The sequence below is a fragment of the Tamandua tetradactyla genome, chromosome 12 (genome assembly GCF_023851605.1).
Source record: "Tamandua tetradactyla isolate mTamTet1 chromosome 12, mTamTet1.pri, whole genome shotgun sequence".
NCBI lineage: Eukaryota > Metazoa > Chordata > Mammalia > Pilosa > Myrmecophagidae > Tamandua > Tamandua tetradactyla.
In genome coordinates, this window is record NC_135338.1 from 30,279,815 (window position 1) to 30,298,001 (window position 18,187).

Here is an 18,187-nt window from a genome sequence, read left to right on the forward strand (position 1 = left end):
TGAGGCTTAATTGGTATGGAAAACCCTCAAGATCATCTTTGCTCTGTATTCCATTCCTGCCCCACACCCTGCAGTCTGTTAGCAGAGCAGCACTGGCTGACTAGGACTTCTCCTTTAAGGCCCTTTCCTTTTGCTGTTTGTGGGTTGTTTTCAGGGAAGTATAACATGGATCCAGAAAAGGGCACAGATTGTAAGTGTACGTCTGGGTAAATTTTCACAAAGTGAGCACATCCATGTAATCACTACCCAGATCAAGAACTCAAACATTGCCAACATCCATGACTGCCCCCCACCCCAGACCACCCTTTCCCTGTTACTACCCATGTCCTCCCTAAGAAAAACACAAACGTGAGTCATAAAATCATAGATTCATTCTACCTGTTTCTGAACTTTAAACAAATGGACTCATATGTATTATGTTTCTTGGGTCTTTAAGTCAACATTGTATGGGTGAGATTTATCCATATGTTGTAGATAGCATTAGTGTAGCATCATTGCTATATTGTATTTACATTGTATGAATATACCACAGTTGATTTACCCATAATACTGTTGTTGACCATTTGGATTGCTTCCAATTTGGAGACATTATAAATTTTTGTATCCTGTTCCTTTGATGATCATATTTTTGCATTTCTTTTAAGTATATACTTGTAGTGGATTGCTAAGTCACAGGCTATACATATATTCAACTTTAGTAGAGACTGAACTAGTTCCCAAAGTGGTTCTAACAGGTTACCACTTCTACCAGCAGTATTGGAGAGTTGTAGTTGCATCACATTCTTTCCAGCATTTCATATCCTCAGTCTATTTCATTTTAGCCATTCTGGTGGTGTATAGCACAGTCTCTTATTGTAGTTTTAATTTGCATTGACGTAATAGCTGATGTTGTTAAGCACCTGTGCTTATTGACCTTTTGTTATCCTCTTTTGTGATATCCCTTTTCAAGATGTTTTTCCATTTTTCTATTGGGTTGTCTGTATGACTGATTTTTAGGAATTATTTATATCTTCTGGTTAGGAGCCCATTGTTGGATGTCTGTTTTGCATATATGATCCAATCCTTGTGTCTTTTGAAAAATAGGAGTTCTTTATTTCAATCCTTTCCTTAATGATTCTAGTTAAACAAACTTTCCCTCTATTGTAGTGACATTCTTCCATATTATAGTCCAGAATCTTTGGATCTACATTTAGCTATACAATCTAGCAGAAATCGATTTTTATGTAGGTTTGAGGTGTGGAGGGTCAAGATTCATTTTCCCCCATACATATTATCTCAGGACATTAATGGGTTTTTGTTTTTATTCTTCCTCCATTTTTATAATATGCATTTTATTTTAGAATAGTTTTAGTTCTACAAAAAAAGTTGTGAAATAGTAGAAAGAATTCTCATATACCCCTCACCCAGTTTCCCCTATTGTTACCAGTTTACATTATTATGCATTTGCCACCGCTAAGGAATCAATTTTGATGTTATTAACTAAAGCCCATGCTTTATTCAGATCAGGAGCGTTTGTTCCTGACAAAAAGAAATTCAGATGAGAATGCTTTGGGACCAAAATTGTTCATTAAACCCTTAGTAACTTAAAGATTATACTGAAAGTCAGCCATCCTATATCTCATCTTAAACTGGAGAACTCAGCAGGGCTTAAGTAGCTTGAACACAGATCTTGTGAGATTACTGGGAAGGAAGCATGGAAATCCTACAGTTTAAAGGCACCCTAAATTTTTAGTAAACTTAAACTCTCACCCCCAGTTTTGGAAATTCCATCTTGTATAAGTTTTCAAAGTGTAATTGGTAGCTCTCTCTTTTAGCCCTTTTGTAATCTTGAAAGTTGAAAATACATTGATGAGCAACTTTTTCAAGGGTAGATATCCATGGCAAATACCATGGGGAAGAAGTCAGTGTGCCCCTTTGGCCTTGGATAGGAATGTGTGGAAAACTGTATCCTAATTCACTGTCCTCTCCCCACCTGGCTTGACCCTGGGGAGGGTCCCCACAAGCCCTAGTTCTGAGGAAAACAAGACAGGTAGCCATTGAGACACTAGACCTTTTACTGCTGTCTTTCCTGTCATTTGTCTCTTCCTGAGTTGACTCGAACAAACTTCAGTGGTGCCAACAGTTTGAAAGTCTTTCTGACTGTTTTAATTATTTGCACTGTTTAATTTGACATGGAGACTAAGCCCCACGACCATGTCTCTTTGACAGAAGACATCTAAATTGTAGGCAGAAAGCAAGTCTTAGCCATCCCCCTCCATTAACAGTTTATAAGATGTACATTGTTCTTTAACACGGCCATAAGCCTCTCTTGGATGACACTTTTATTACTGACTTAATGACCCCAGGATGTACATGTGCACACTGGGTCGTTTTGTCATTTTCTGCTTCTTCTCAGTACCATGAGCTCCCGACACTCTGCCAGCCCAGTAGTTTTCACCAGTGCCAGAAGTTCACCTAAAGAAGAGCTTCATCCTGCCACCTCCTCACAGCTCGCACCCTCCTTCTCCTCCTCCTCCTCCTCGTCATCCGGGCCGAGGACTTTCTACCCTCGCCAGGGAGCTACTAGCAAGTATCTGATTGGATGGAAAAAACCCGAAGGAACCATCAATTCTGTGGGGTTTATGGACACAAGAAAGTAAGAACTATCTTGCTTCTTTTGCTGGGTGACTTTCTTTTAATGTGGCAGAGAACAGAGAAGGTTGGGGGGTGGTGCTTCTACCACAGCAGAGGCCGGGCTGGGGGTGGGTAGGGAGAGTGGGGGAGAGGTTGGTTCCATCAGAGGATTTTATTGTTTTAATTAAAACGTGTCTTAAATTATTTACTTTGTTCCTTAAAGATGCTTTGAAAAACATTGGGATTTGGAGATCTTAGATATCTTAGGGAAGAGTACATTTTAAGAACCCACTTCAGAATAATCGACCCTCTGATGCAGCTAAGACTATACTTGCCCCCTTGAGAATATTCGCCATGCCTTCGTATCATGCTCTTAACTGAATCATTAGGCACCAGGGAGAATATCAGAAAGTAAATACTCCCAAATATAAAGTACTTCTTGCCAACCCAATGGAAAGAAAAAAAAATCTGTTCAATTATTTTATTTTTGTTTGTGCAAGGTTTGCATTTGGGATTCATAACCTGTGTTCTAAGCAGTCTGTTGCTAATTTTGGCTTAGTAGAACTATTAGTTTCCTATATGAGTTATGCATTAATTAGACTTTATTTTGTGTTTCAAATTGGTTTTGTTTTAATAAGCATTTATCTGAGTAGATTCTGATGTGATTAAACAGAAGTAATTCTATTTTTTTCTCTTTTTCTATTACTCCATTGACTTACATCCCTCAGAGCCCATCTTATCCTTGAGTTGACCTTGTTAACTTGGTTTCTGTCTTTTCCCTTTCTTTCAAGGCGCCATCAGAGTGATGGCAATGAAATAGCCCATGCCAGGCTCCGTGCTTCAACCAGGGACCTCGGGGCATCCCCTAAGCCAACCTCCAAGTCCACCATTGAGGAGGATCTAAAGAAACTGATTGACCTTGAAAGCCCAACTGCCGAATCACAGAAGAATTTTAAGGTACATCACATAGAGCTTGGGGTAAATCATAATCTAAGAGAGGCCAGACATGAATTACGCCTTTCAGGAACTGTTGGTTGCCAGCTCTTCATTATATCCCAGTTCCAACCATCACCCAATCTTTCCAATAATTAGTTCAGTATATTTACAAATGTTCGATTTCTGTAGCCACATCCCTTCAGTTTGTTTATATGAATCTGTCCATATCCCCATGGCTCTTCTAACATACTCTAACATATTGTTTATTGGAATAAACAAGCTACACTCTTCCTTGAACATCACTCATATGACATTGCTCCTCAGAACTCTACAGAAACACCTATGACCTTCCTGATAAGATGTAAAGTTCTCTGTAAATGTTTTAGTACATTTTTTCCAGGGCCTCCTCCTCCCACAAATACCTCCAATTTGCTTCCTGCCCTCTGCAGTCTGACCTGGCCCATCCCCCCTGAACCCAGCCAGTCTGACCTGGCCCGTCCTCCCTGAAGACCAGCCTGCTGGTGATGTATTGTGTGCTCTTGAGTCACACACAGCAGCTGCGTGGAGGGTCATCTCCTCCCACCCAACTCCTCCCCCCCAACTCCTCCCCGCAAAATACACAGCTGCCTCTTCTGTCTTCTCTCCAGCAAAATGCATCTACACACTCCAAAGTCAGAACTTTGCAGACTTTCTTTCCTTTATAAAGCCTTCCCTCTACTTCACTCTTAAAATTCTGGACTTTATTTTAAATGCCTTCTCAAAAACTCAGGCTTCTTCCCCTGGGAGAGTTTAGAGTTTATGTTTGTGTGTCAGTGGCAGGCCTCAGGAAGGGTTTGTTCTGTCTCCTCAGCTCAGAGGTGTCTTAAAGCCTACCTGAGTCTCTCTGCTTTCTTGTCCTCTAAGGCATGCGTTCTCACAATTGGCTGCACAGATGCTTGGCCTCTTTTGCCAATAGACTGATTGACAGATGTCACTTACCAGGTCCCTGGCATACACTAGCTGTGGCCAGCCTCGCAGGGATAGGAGCTGGTGTTTATTGAGCTGGGGCCCCAAGTATTTCTGTCTGACGTATATTGGGTAGCTTCCATCCCTGGGAAAGTCGAGGAATAAACTTTAAAGCTTTCTGTACTGTAGGTTCTTAGGTAAATTATCTGTAATAACTAGAAAGTTTAATTTAAGAAGAACTTTGAGAATTAATGGAAAATGGAAGCTAGAGTCTTTACTTAAACACTCACCATCTTCAAAGAGATGACAGGTCGGAAAAGCTGTGTGGTCTTGTTGCATCCATGCTTTCCCACTGCCATTCTAGTATGTGCATTTGTGTGTGTGGTTTTTTTCCCACACATAGGTCAACTAACTGTACCTCCAAAACTTAAAAAAAATCAGCAATTCATGAGTTAAATGTACTTCAAGGAGCATTCAGGGGTTTTGATAAAAATTAATTTATGAACATAAACATTAACATAATAATCATTTTAAAGATAGGCTATTCTTGGTATCTGAAATTTCTGTTTATAAGCTAGCATTTAACAGTTCTGACTCATCACCCAGGGCACAAATGGTTTCCTTAGCAACCTTGCAAAAGATAGCTCTTGAAACTGCTTTCTTTATCCATAAAAACCCAAAGAGATATCATAAAAATGCTTAGTATCAGATTCAACATAAAAATTATTTCAGATTTTTCCTTTGAGACTATAAGAAGACAAAATTTGCCATGAAATGAATCTTTCTTCCAATTTCTAATTTAACATCTCATTCTTTTGACTTACTCATGCATTGGAAATAATTGAAGGCAAATGTCTGTGCTGCCCTTATTCCAGGTCCTAGGCTTTTATTTCCAAAATGAATTACTTTAACACCCATACTTGAAATGGGGGTACATTTTCTTCATGTTTGACTGTATTACCATAAGCATCTTTGCAAAGAAAGTACTTTTTACTGACTAAACCACTGCATTTTAAAAGGTGAGCAGAAGTTAGAACTATACTCTGATTTCTCTAGTTTCATTCTTTTTAAGTTTGTTTATTTATTTATTTATTTGTTTGTATGGACAGGCACTGGGAATCGAACCCAGGTCTCCAGCATGGCAGGCGAGAACTCTGCCACTGAGCCACCATGGCCCACCCTCCAGTTTGATTTTTTTTTTTAGCTGATTTGGCTTTAGAAGAATTCAACTAGGCAGCTCCATGTGTCTTCTGAGATTCATTGTCTGAATGATCGGGGCTCTCTCTGCGTGTCTGTGAGGCCAGCATGCTTTTGAGTAGTGCAAGCCAGGCATGGCTCTAGGCTCTCAAGAGTATTAGGAGTAGCATCTTTAGGCTGTGATGCTTGGAACCCCACTCATTTGCCACATTTGCTCCCTTGGCTAGCAAGTGCTACCTATGAAAAATCGTTAGTATCAAATGGCAGGGTCACTCCCATACTCCCATTACGCCCTTCACTTTGCCAGGAGAGAGAGGTGTCTGCTACAGGATATGACACTGCTCTGCTGGGCACACGGTTGGCTTCAGGGCTCCACACAGCTGCTGTGAACTCCTGCCTCAAGGAAAATGGCAGCTACCTTCTAAGAAGCCTCACTGGCCGGCAGGGATGGGGATTTTTCCCAGAGGGTCCTGCAGTCTGACAGGGGAACAGACCACAATGTAAACTGTTTGTGCTGCTTTCCAGCTAACAACTTCCAATATAGACCAAAGGAAAAGGTGTCATAGGTCTCCATTGTTTAGGAAAAACTGAACACCCTGCTTGGTAGAAGTAATGCCTGTCACTGATAACCAGGGAAACCGGGAAGTGTGAGAGAACAGAAGACTTGATACCACTTCTCCAGGCCCCTTTCCTTGGCTGTGAATTTAAGGACCAGAGTAGATCAATGGTCCCAAATAGTTTTAAAGTTCTAGAATCCTTCTTCAAATAACATCATAACATGGAAGCCTAATATGTAGAACTGAGAAAGCAGTTTCTCTGATGGGGGGAGAGAGTAACATGGGCATCTTTTTTTCCTGAGCATTGGTGCTGTAAGGAATCCTTAGGGGTTGAATTTCCACTCCTGTAAGATTGGAGTTGGGAGGGATGGGGTAAGGGGTCATTTGAACACTTGGGGGCAAGATTAGATCCTGCTACTTTCTAATAGGCATAAAACATCCAGGCAAGTTGCTTCCTTCCATTTCCTACCCTGCTCCCTTTAGTGCAGGATGCTATAACTTTTATTAACACATGCTGCTCAAAGGAGCTCCTCGAGGCAGTGGTTTACTGCCTTGAAGTATATTAAAATTTCCCAAACAGGCTGAAACTAGAATTGGCAGAGAGAATTGCTCTCTTGTAAAATAGGGTGAAGTTACCCACTGGAAAAGGAAATTGCTTTGCTAAAGCTAGAGCTGCTGAAAAAGATAAACAGCAATTTTTGAATAAGGAGATCTGAGATCTGTCCTGGTAGATGGGACCCTTATGTGATAGTCCTAGGACCTTGCAGATGGAGAGAAAGAATAGGGCTTGAATTTCTTTATTTTTAACTAAAATTAAAAATAAATTTTAGGGCAAGCCATGGTGGCTCAGCAGGCAAAGTTCTTGCCTGCCATGCCAGAGACCTGGGTTCAATTACTGGTACCTACACATGAAAAAAAATAGTAATAATAAATAAAAATTAATAAATTTTATAGTTATGTATTTATACAGGTTAATATAGTTAACCTCACCAGTACCCACTATTCTCCATAAAGTGAGAAGGGAAATCATTTCCATACCATGTTCTCCCCACTTAAAGAATTGCAAAACATTTATCACAATAGCTTCATTTTCTGGGCAGGCCATTATGTACCTTGGATTTAACTCATTATGGATTTCTAAAAGTGAACACAATTTTTGCAAAATTGTTTCCACCTGGGACTGATTCACAATGCATTTGATTAATATTTTCTTCATATTTATGCAGCAGCTGTGCCCACCGTATTGTGGGTAGCTTTAACTTGATTAGCCCTTGGCTTATTGAAAGGAATCATTTTAAGACCCTAGAGCACATGAATGAACTTGAGCATCAACTCTCTATTTCTAGTTCTGTGAAATCAGTCTCCTAAGTAGAGCCATTGCTGTATCATTATCTCTCTGCCTTTTCAAAGTGTCATGGGAAATCAGTAGTGACACAGACCTCCTACTCACACTTTGACCTGTTCTCCTCTTTGTTCTCACTGCCAAGGTGAGCAACAGTGTGAGACCAAATAAGGATAACTTTGTCATTCCCATTAGAATGCTATGTTGGTTTTTAAAATATGTTACTAGATAATTTTTTCTTCACATGGGCAGGCATCAGGAATTGAACCCGGGTCTCTGGCATGGCAGGTGAGAACTCTGCCACTGAGCCACCGTTGTCCACCCAAAGTGTTGCTAGATATTTAAATATCATTAGAGCATCTGTTGTTTCTCAGCGAACAGGATTCTCAGATGCTTGCTGTTGGTAGAAAAACTTCAAGTCAAATCAAATTTAGTCACAAAACAAAAGACATCAACAAGAGTTGCATCTGTCTGGAATTGAATGTTTGTCATTTATAAAGCTGATTTTCCTATTTTTATTTCATGGGTAGAATCCTATCTACAAAAAATAAATTGTCTCCAGAACTCATGTAATATATCTACCTTGAGAAGTTCAGTTAGCATAGCTTAGTATTTACTGTTTATCAAGAGCCACCTATTATTTGAGTTAATATATATTAGATGATCAAATGGTCTTGTTACCCAGCAAACACATTACCACTTGACAAGCTTCTGAGGATACTGTTCCTGGCATGTAGCTCTCTGTTTCCCTGGAGACCATCACATTATTTATTAATACCAGTGATACACACCAATGTAATCTGTCCAGCATTTCGTTTAATCTTTATAACATTCACAAATGGTGTTTTGTCCCCATTTCGTAGACAAGGAAATTGGAGGGTCAGAGAGATTGTATGCCTTGGTCAAAGACCCAGGACCCAATGAAACTTAATTTTGTTTGTTCTAGTTTGCTAGCTGCAGAATTCAACACACCAGAGGAGGATTGGCTTTTAATAAGAGGGGATTTATTTTGTTAGTTCTTCAGAGGAAAGGCAGCTAACTTTCCACTGAGGTTCTTTCTTACGTGGGAAGGCACAGGATGGTCTCTGCTGGTCTTCTCTCCAGGCCTCTGGGTTCCAACATCTTTCCCCAGGGTGATTTCTCTCTGCATCTCTAAAGGCCTGGGCTGAGCTGGAAGTGCTGAGATGTGGAATGCTGAGCTGCTTGGGCTGTGCTATATTGCGCTCTCTCATTTAAGCACCAGCCAATTAAGTCAAACATCATTCATTGCAGCAGGCCTGCCTCCTAGCAGACTGCAGATGTAATCAGGAACAGATAAGGTTCACGTACCATTGGCTCATGTTCACAGCAATAGAACTAGGTGCCTTCACCTGGCCAAGTTGACAACTGAATCTAACTACCACATTGTTCAATCCCTGTCTTTAACCACTACACAATATCAATAAATCCCCTTAATCACATATGTGAAGTATGTATTGAGCACTGATAGGATCCAGGCAGCATGCTGGGCTGTGAGGAAATGATGACAGGAACTCTTATTTTCTTGAGGATGTCTGCATAGAAGGTGGGCCCTAAAAGTGTGCCTTGTTAGGACTCGAGAATTTGATGGGATGCATCTGGAGCAGTGACTTTGTTAAACCCCACCCCCACCCCCCACCCTTGGACTCTGGTATCTGAACCAGAAAATTTACTTTCTCTTGTTTTGACACTTTTCCAGTTCCATGCGCTCTCCTCTCCTCAGTCCCCCTTCCCTGCCACCCCCACCTCAAGACGGACCTTGCATAGAACCCTGTCGGATGAGAGTATTTACAGCAGCCAGAGGGAGCACTTCTTCCCCTCCAGGGCGTCACTTCTGGACCAAGCTTTGCCCAACGATGTCCTCTTCAGTAGCACGTACCCTTCTCTCCCCAAGTCTCTCCCCTTGCGGAGGCCTTCGTACACCTTAGGGATGAAGTCATTGCACGGTAAGTTTATTTTCAGCTGCAGCTAACCAGCCTAGTTTGTTGTGGCCAGTTGTCCTCAGAAACAGTTGCCTCTCAATTTTTTTTCTTTTTTCATTAATTTTTAATTAAAAAAATACATATAACAACAAACACAAACATTCTTAACTTACGATCATTCCGTTCTACATATATAATCAGTAATTCACAATATCATCACATAGTTGCATATTCATCATCATCATCATTTCTTAGAACATTTGCATCAATTCAGAAAAAGAAATAAAAAGACAATCGGAAAAAATTCATACATACCATACCCCTTACCCCTCCCTTTCATTGATCACTGGCATTTCAATCTAAATTTCTTTTAACATTTGTTTCCCCTAGTATTTATTTTTATTCCCTTCCCTACCACCCCCACCTCAAGACGGCCTTGCATAGAACCCTGTCGGATGAGAGTATTTACAGCAGCCAGAGGGAGTACTTCTTCCTCTTCAGTAGCACGTGCCCTTCTCTCCCAGTCTCTCCCGTTGCAGAGGCCTTCATACACCTTAGGAATGAAGTTCTCTTTCAACCTCTACCCTCCTGTGATCCCAAAACACACAGTGTAGACACTCAACCCTCCCTGACCCTAATAGTCACCTGGGGTGCTTGTTAAAATTGTTGATAAGGTAGATAAAAGGAGCATCAGACACAAGGTTTTCACAATCACACAGTCACATTGTGAAAGCTATATCATTATACAATCATCATCAAGAAACATGGTTACTGGAACACAGCTCTACATTTTCAGGCAGTTCCCTCCAGCCTCTCCATTACATCTTGACTAACAAGGTGATATCTGTTTAATGTGTAAGAATAACCCCTGCATAACCTCTCAACTCTTTTTGGAATCTCTCAGCCATTGATACTTTATTTTGCCTCGTTTTGCTCTTCCCCCTTTTGGTCGAGAAGGTTTTCTCAATCGCTTGATGCTGAGTCTCAGCTCATTCTAGGGTTTTTCTCAATCCCTTGATGCTGAGTCTCAGCTCATTCTAGGATTTCTGTCCCACGTTGCCAGGAAGATCCACATCCCTGGGAGTCATGTCTCACATAGACGGGGGAAGGCAGTAAGTTTGCTTGTTGTGTTGGCTGGAGAGAGAGGCCACATCTGAGCAACAAAAGAAGTTCTCTTGGGAGTGACTCTTAGGCCTAATTTTAAGTAGGCTTAACCTATCCTTTGTGGGGTTAAGTTTCATATGAACAAACCCCAAGATTGAGGGCTCAGCCTATCCCTTTGGTTGTCCCCACTGCTTGTGAGAATATCAAGAATTCAACTTGGGGAAGTTGAATTTTCCCCCTTTCTCACCATTCCCCAAAGGGGACTTTGCAGATACTTTTTTATTCACTGTTCATATCACTCTGGCATTTATTGGGGCTTTACTCTGGACAAACCAACAAAATCTCATGCCCTTCTCAAGGTTCCATGTACTTATGGTGTTCAATTAAGCTGTCTACATAAGTTATACTAGGAAATACAGTAGTAATTTGAATGATAACTGGAGGTGAGTCCCACTTCCATGCTCACACTGTCTCTATTCAGTGATCCCTCTTTCAACCTCTGCCCTCCTGTGATCCCAGACACCACACAGTATGGACACTCAACCCTTCCTGACCCTAATACCTGGGGTGCTTGTTAAAAATTCAGATTCCCAGACCCTTCCCAAGACCTGCCAAGTTGAACTCTCCAAAGGAATGGCCTGGAAATCACTATTTTTACCAAACATCTTAGCTGCTGTTATAATTGGCCAAGTTTGACTAACCCAAGATGACTGTTGTTTTTTAGAGGATTGTATCTGTTGGCTCCCCACAGCCACCACAGTAACCCAGACTTACAATCACTCCCTGGCTTTCCCAGGCGGGACATAGCCTCTAGTGTCAAACAGTCATTTGTTGATTCATTCACTGATTGTGTGAACAAGCAAGTCTTACTGTTTCAAGAAATGGCTTGTTGATAATAGGGCCCCTCTCTATTCTTGACTTTGGTTCATATATACTTGGCCTGCTCTGTGACCCAATTAGATCCCAGTATTATTGAGCCATACTTGGGACTATGTTCTCTTCTTTTCTCCCCTGTGTGACCAGTCCCATTCCAGGGTCTGCTCCCATCCTCATAGCCCCGGCCCACAGCCAACACCTATTATGGGATCTTGTGTTCTTGCTTGTTTATTATACATACCTCTGTAACCCCACCCCCTTCTGCCCTTTTCCTTCTTTGTATTCTGCTACAGCTTTTATGGCTCTCTGTGTCCACTCATACCTCACATTTCATTTCCTTCTGCTGCTTTTCTGGAGCGTAGTTTCTCCACATCTCCTACTTGCCCAGCATGTGTTCTCCCTGTAGGATTCTTTAGCTCTCAGCCCACCCTTATCCATGTCCCTCCTGTCATCTCTGTCCTGCTCATTGCTCGACTACATAATCCCATTCTCCCCCTCACCCATGGCAGACGTCACTCAAGGATCCTGCCATCTTCCCACAGTCCAATCTTTGCAGAAATAAAAGCAAAGCATTTGTAAAGGCCCTGTTAAAAGGAGCCCCTGCCTTATAGGAGCTTGCATTCTCAGAGACCAGCCAAGAAATCCACCTTCCACACAATCATTTTCAAGCCGAGGAGGCCCAAGTTGAGAGACACAGCTCCCAGCCCATAGTGTCCTGTGGAAAAGGAAGGGGGCAGATGGACAGGCCTCTCACTAGGCACCTTCCTGTCATCTCTTCTCATTTTCCTAAAAGACAGGCAGCAGCTGTGGTGATTACATGTCACAAACAGAGCATTTCTTCAGGGGGCCGGACGCCTGAGCCCATGCCTTGTTTGGTGACATCCTTTTTCCCAATGTAGAAATTAGGGCCCCAGAGATAAAGGGGCAGAGGGGTTTTGAGTGACACACTAAATTATTTGTTCCACCTATTTGCCCTTGGTGAGAACGAGTTTGAAAAGAACTGAGCATTTAATATCTTGCAGTATTTGTTGATTTCCATTTACTCATAATTTTGCTAATTTTAAGCACATTAATAACTAGCAGCTGCACTTCAAAGCCGTTCTTTACATAATTTGAAAGGGAAAACAAGTACTAAATATACTCTGATTTACGAGGCTATCATAATTAACAAAACTTTTTAACTCCTTGTAAATAGGCATTTCTGGAGTTACTTATAGATTTTGACAGAGTTTCACTTTTAGCAACATCTTGGCCTGAATTTTAATCTTAGAGTCACCTTCTGGGGACGGCTCTTCTCAAGGAATCATACACTCTGCCCCCGTTTCTGCCCCAGCTTCTGACCCCACTGAGGGAATTGACATTTCCCTGCTCATCCCCTGGTCAGGCCCCTCCAGCCTCCACCCTCCACCCTCATGTCCTTGGGCAGTGGCAGCCTGCCCTGGGATGGCATAGAATGGCTAATTGTGCCTGTTTCTCCCTGCCCCAGACGAAGCAAAGGTAGTTGTTAATATGCCATTTAGTGTTCCAGTGGTTTAGTATTTGTACTGAACAAATTGCTACCTTAGAAGGCATTTTGGACGTTGGACTGTCATTACCCAAAACAGATTCAGTGAGTTGTTCACAAGATGACCCTGTGCCCTTTGGAAGGAGAATCATGTCAGTCCTGAGCAGAGCAGCACCTTCATGGGTGGGGTCTGATGCGCTCTCATTTATAGGATCGGTTTGGATTCTCACTACCACCACCTGGATGTATTCGACTATGGAAAATATTGGACCATTCCTAGGATGCAGGACAGGCATGGGCCAGGGAGCAGATCCCAGACCCCAGTCCACTGAGGGCTTGGATAGCCATCTGGTTCCAGATAAAAATAACCCCTGTGATCCCCCTTGAACAAGTATAGACAAGCTCCCCTGGCCTGGGTCCCAAACCCAGGTCTCTGTTGAAGTCGGCCTCTCCTTCCCATCCTGAATCTCTTCATTCCATGAGGAAAAGTAAGACGTTGGAGCTGTCCTCTCCTGGGCCTCGTTGTATGTGGACAGTGACACTGCCACAGAAGTAGACAGATTAACTTGGTGCAAAACTAGCCTTTCTATGATTTGTACTATTGGTAGGTTATTTTAAAAATGAAGACAAATTGGGGGAAATCAGCTTTAGAATAGCCACTTATGGCCTTCTAGACCAGCATTTGGTTCCAGGTAACAAATGATCTGCATCCATTGTGGTAACAGAATGTAAGTGACATTCTGGAGTGGTTCTCCTGTGGACAGAAGTATCTTATTCCTTGTCCCTTCCTGCAGGAGAGTTCTCAGCCTCGGACAGCTCCCTCACTGACATTCAGGAGACCCAAAGGCAGCCCATGCCCGATCCTGGCCTGATGCCCCTGCCTGATGCTGCTGCAGATCTGGATTGGTCCAACTTGGTAGATGCTGCCAAGGCCTATGAGGGTGAGTCCACCAGAGGGCTAAACAGGATGGCACAGCATCCATGGGCAGTCACATGAAAATGCTCTGGTCGACCCTCCGTCCACTCTGCCTCTTTGGACACATCAGCAGTATATGCACTTTACCAAGCCAGCCAGAAACCAGTTGAGCTAACATTGATAAACACTCCATAGGGGCCAGGCCCTAGGCTGGACACTTGCACACATTATTTTCTTTAATCAGATGGAGCCTAGTGTTTCCTTTAAATATGAATTCATAGCAGGGATGCTTTGCTTCTCCCATATGTGGGAAGGACAGAGGGCAGAGGAATCCCAGCTGTCATTTGACTGAAAAGAACATCCATCTAGAGAGAGACTTTTATCACATCATAAAGACATCATTGCTAAATGCACAATCAGCTAGTTAGGATTCTGGGCCATGCTCTAGTCCCTGACAGATATTGGGTGCTTCTTTGTGCCCTTTACATTAATTTCTCCCATGGATGGTAACACATTTTCTGTCTGCATTGTTCCTTTCCCAGCCTACTAGCCATAAGATTGCTTTCAGCTGGTTGCCCTCAGACTGTTGCTGATCTGACCTGCTGATAATATACAAAAAGTAAAAATAATGCAGTATGCGTACATGGATCTCAGGTTGTCAGCTGTCCTTGTATTGAATAAAAAGTGACTTTATTCTAAGGTTAGCATTCCATATTTGTTAGTACAAAAATGTTCTCTATAAATTTATGATAGCAGATGATTGCCTTTTGGGTTTTATTTGTTGTTTGCTCTTCTTGGGAAAATTACAAGTTGCTATTCAGTCAACCTCTAATTTGTGGGGACAAATGTACTAGGCCACAAATAAAAAGTCAGGCAGTCATGGACTAATCCAGGACTAAACCCCACTGCCTCCATAGTGTTTGTTTAGCAGATCACAATTCCCCAATACAAGTTGACCTTAAATTTCAATTTGTTGATCATTCACCTTTATACAAAATGGTAGAGATTTCTTTTATTGTTAATGGGAGATTTTTTTAATTTTAAAAGTAGGTGATTAGGCAGAACCCACCAAGGTGGCCAGACATCTTGTGGAAAACATATTTCATGAAGTCGTGAGACGCTTAATCCTAGCTCCTTACTTTTATTTTTATATTATCTCTAAGTAGATAGCCTTGGTTGGGAAATCTGGTGCAAGGCCTATTTCCAAGGAAACATTGAACAGAATTCCTCTTGGATGAGCAAGGGAAAAGAAGGAATAGAAATTGATAGATGTCAACTATTTCTAAAAAGCAAATTGCAATGCTACCACCCATTTATACCTAAACAGCCATTTTCCCCCATAAGAATTAGAAGATGAGATTTCTAATTCATCTCTGCACACTGATTTGGACTTGATGGTCCATGTAGGCCATTTGTTGACTTTTGCTAGATAGAGCCAAGGGATGTGGGTCCAAAATACTGAATGGTTTCTTATCTCCTTTCCAGTCCAGAGAGCCTCATTCTTTGCTGCTAGTGATGAAAACCATCGCCCCTTGAGTGCTGCATCCAACAGTGATCAGCTGGAGGATCAGCCTATGGCTCAGATGAAGTCTTACAGCAGGTGGGTCATCCAGTGGTGAGGGGCACTGCTCTATAGCATGTGTCATCCCCACTAGTGGCAGCAGATGTGGGGAAGAGAAGATGGAGAGCACGTGGAGTAGCTGAGTGGCGCTCATCACTGCGGTGTCTGGCACCTTACATTGTAGTTACAAAGCTCTGCAGCTAAACACTGTAAAAACAAACTTCTCATGATTACTTCAGGTCATAATTTTGAGTATCTGTTATTATTGGGTGCCTGAATGTGTTTACACCCTCAGAGCTTCTTAGATGGGAGAAATTGTTTGTACCAAATAGCCCAAGGTTCCTGTCCGGTGAAGCCCTTAAATCTGTTTTTGTTTCAGTCTGTTTTCCCCAGCTGTCAGTTGAAGGTCATGCTTTTAAATGGGCCTGTGTATTAGCGTCTCCCAGTCTGTTGCTTCAGATGTGATAGAAAGCTGATCACTTAGGATAGTTAAGACTGAAGGTAAAAATAAAAGTAAACAAGCAGTGCACGCCCCTGCAAACATGGCGCTGTGTGTGGCGTGGAGCACGCATGCGGCATGACCCTGGAGGCTGGGCACTGGTTGCTGGTGCCGTCAGGACACGGCTCACCAGCCCTACTCTGCTCTCAGAGCAGAAATTTACAGACAGACATGAATAGATAACAAAAGAAAAAGAAACTGGAACAGAGGCTATCAGCAATTTGGGGAGCTTTGGGAGATGTTTACTGTAGTTTTCCCAAGGTGGGACAAACATGAACAAACAAGATGAATTTGGTGCTTTGGAAAGTGTGAAAGCTGCTAGTGAATTTTATTCTCCTCTGTCGGGAGAACTAACAGAAATTAACAAAGCTCTTGCAGAAAATCCAGGACTTGTCAACAAATGGATGATCAAGATGACACTGAGTAATCCTTCAGAACTTGATGAACTAATAAGTGCAGAAACATACAAGAAATACAGAAAATTTATTGAGTGAAAACAGAACCCCTAAATAAACTATTCTGATATTTTAAATCCAGCACTATTTTAAATGAGTGGTAGATAGAGATTTATAATAGCAGCTTTTAACAAAACTTATAGAAAAATAGAAACTACTCATTCCAACTATGCTGCTAAAGAAAACAGCCCTTAACTTTCTAATGATAGCAGATAAACACAGTAGGTACATTTTTCACATCACCCTGTGATTCAGGCTAGGATATTGTTATTATATTCAGAATTCCTAAAATTATCTGAGGTCAAAATTATGTAATTCAAGGACAACACTGTTACATTAAGCCTTATGTAATATCGTAACTATTCCTGGCATCCATCCCTGGATTTGGGTCAAAATACGTAACGACATTTTGATTGGAAATAACAGGAAGTGAAGATAAGTTTTTGTTAGTTGTACAGTGTCAAATAAGGAGCAATTTGATCTTAATTTTGCAATATACCACATTTGCTGGTGATATTTTCATTCAATGAAGCAAGAGCCTTATAGCAAAATAAGAAATAAAAGTTTCTTTTTTTAACTTCTCCATTAAAAAAAGAGTAAATAAGCAATAACTGAGACTCAGAGGGTTTTGTTAGCATTAAAGGCACGGTCTGCATAGAGGCTGACTTTTCTGTTTTCCCCATGGTTTCAAATAGTGAAGTTTTGTATATTTGTGTGATGTTCCCTAAGCATTCCAGCTTGAAGTCATCAATGGGACATGTATTAAGCACTCATTAATGCAGAATGTATAATTTCATCAATTTAAAATCTCTTCCCTTAAAACCTGTCAAGGATAATTAAGAGTACAGATACGTACAATACTTGGTCTGAAATAGACAACAGGAAAAGTGAGGTTGATATTTATTGAGCAGATATACAGTGGGACTTGTGCTTGAGGACTTTTCTGAAAAAATCTGAAAGGAAGTGCTCTTAGCAGAGAAAGTATAAGAGGAAGTGGATCGTCTGTCATGAAATGTAACAGGCAGGTGCTGCATGTGCATTTACCATTGGACAGCTGTGTGAAGAGAGCTGTAGTTAGTTGGGCTGTATTGTAGACTTTTATAAAAAATGGCAGAGTCAGAGGAGAATGCAACATGTTGCTTCTTAGGATGGGACCTACAACAAAGAGAAGGCTGAGTAAGCAAAGACTGCTTTTCTGAGAAAGGATTCTTGAATAGTTCTTAAATTCCTAAAATGAGGGTGATGATCAACTCTTTTCCTTTGTTAAGTGCAGACAGAGCATATGCAAATGGATTTAAATATCTGTATTTTTAAAAATAGCGCATGCACACTGTGTTAGTTTGCTAGCTGCCAGAATGCAATACACCAGGAACGGAATGGCTTTTTAAAAGGGGAATTTAATAAGTTGCTATTTTACAGTTCTAAGGCTGAGAAAATGTCCCAATTAAAACAAGTCTATAGAAATGTTCAATCAAAGGCATCCAGAGAAAGATACCTTGGCTCAAGAAGGCCGATGAAGTTCAGGGTTTCTCTCTCAAGTGGAAAGGTATATGGCGAACACAGTCAGGGTTTCTCTCTCATCTGGAAGGGCACATGGCTAACACAGCATCATCTGCTAGCTTTCTCTCCTGGCTTCCTGTTTCATGAAGCTCCCCAGGAGGTGTTTTCCTTCTTTACCTCCAAAGTTCACTGGCTGGTGGACTCTCTGCTTCTTATGGCTATGTCATTCTCTGCTCTCTCAG

The 18,187-nt window shown here is 41.6% G+C and overlaps 1 protein-coding gene across 17 annotated transcripts in view; it reads left to right on the forward strand.

Annotated features, from left to right (window-relative positions):
- SIPA1L1 (signal induced proliferation associated 1 like 1) overlaps nucleotides 1–18,187 on the forward strand; it is a 417,008-nt gene that overhangs the window by 394,040 nt on the left and 4,781 nt on the right. For all 17 annotated transcript variants that reach the window (XM_077122897.1, XM_077122901.1, XM_077122902.1 and 14 more), the window contains 5 exons: nucleotides 2,396–2,635; nucleotides 3,405–3,570; nucleotides 9,308–9,554; nucleotides 13,809–13,955; nucleotides 15,416–15,530. In XM_077122897.1, coding sequence (XP_076979012.1) covers nucleotides 2,396–2,635; nucleotides 3,405–3,570; nucleotides 9,308–9,554; nucleotides 13,809–13,955; nucleotides 15,416–15,530 — 915 coding nt within the window. The remainder of the gene's footprint in view (nucleotides 1–2,395; nucleotides 2,636–3,404; nucleotides 3,571–9,307; nucleotides 9,555–13,808; nucleotides 13,956–15,415; nucleotides 15,531–18,187) is intronic.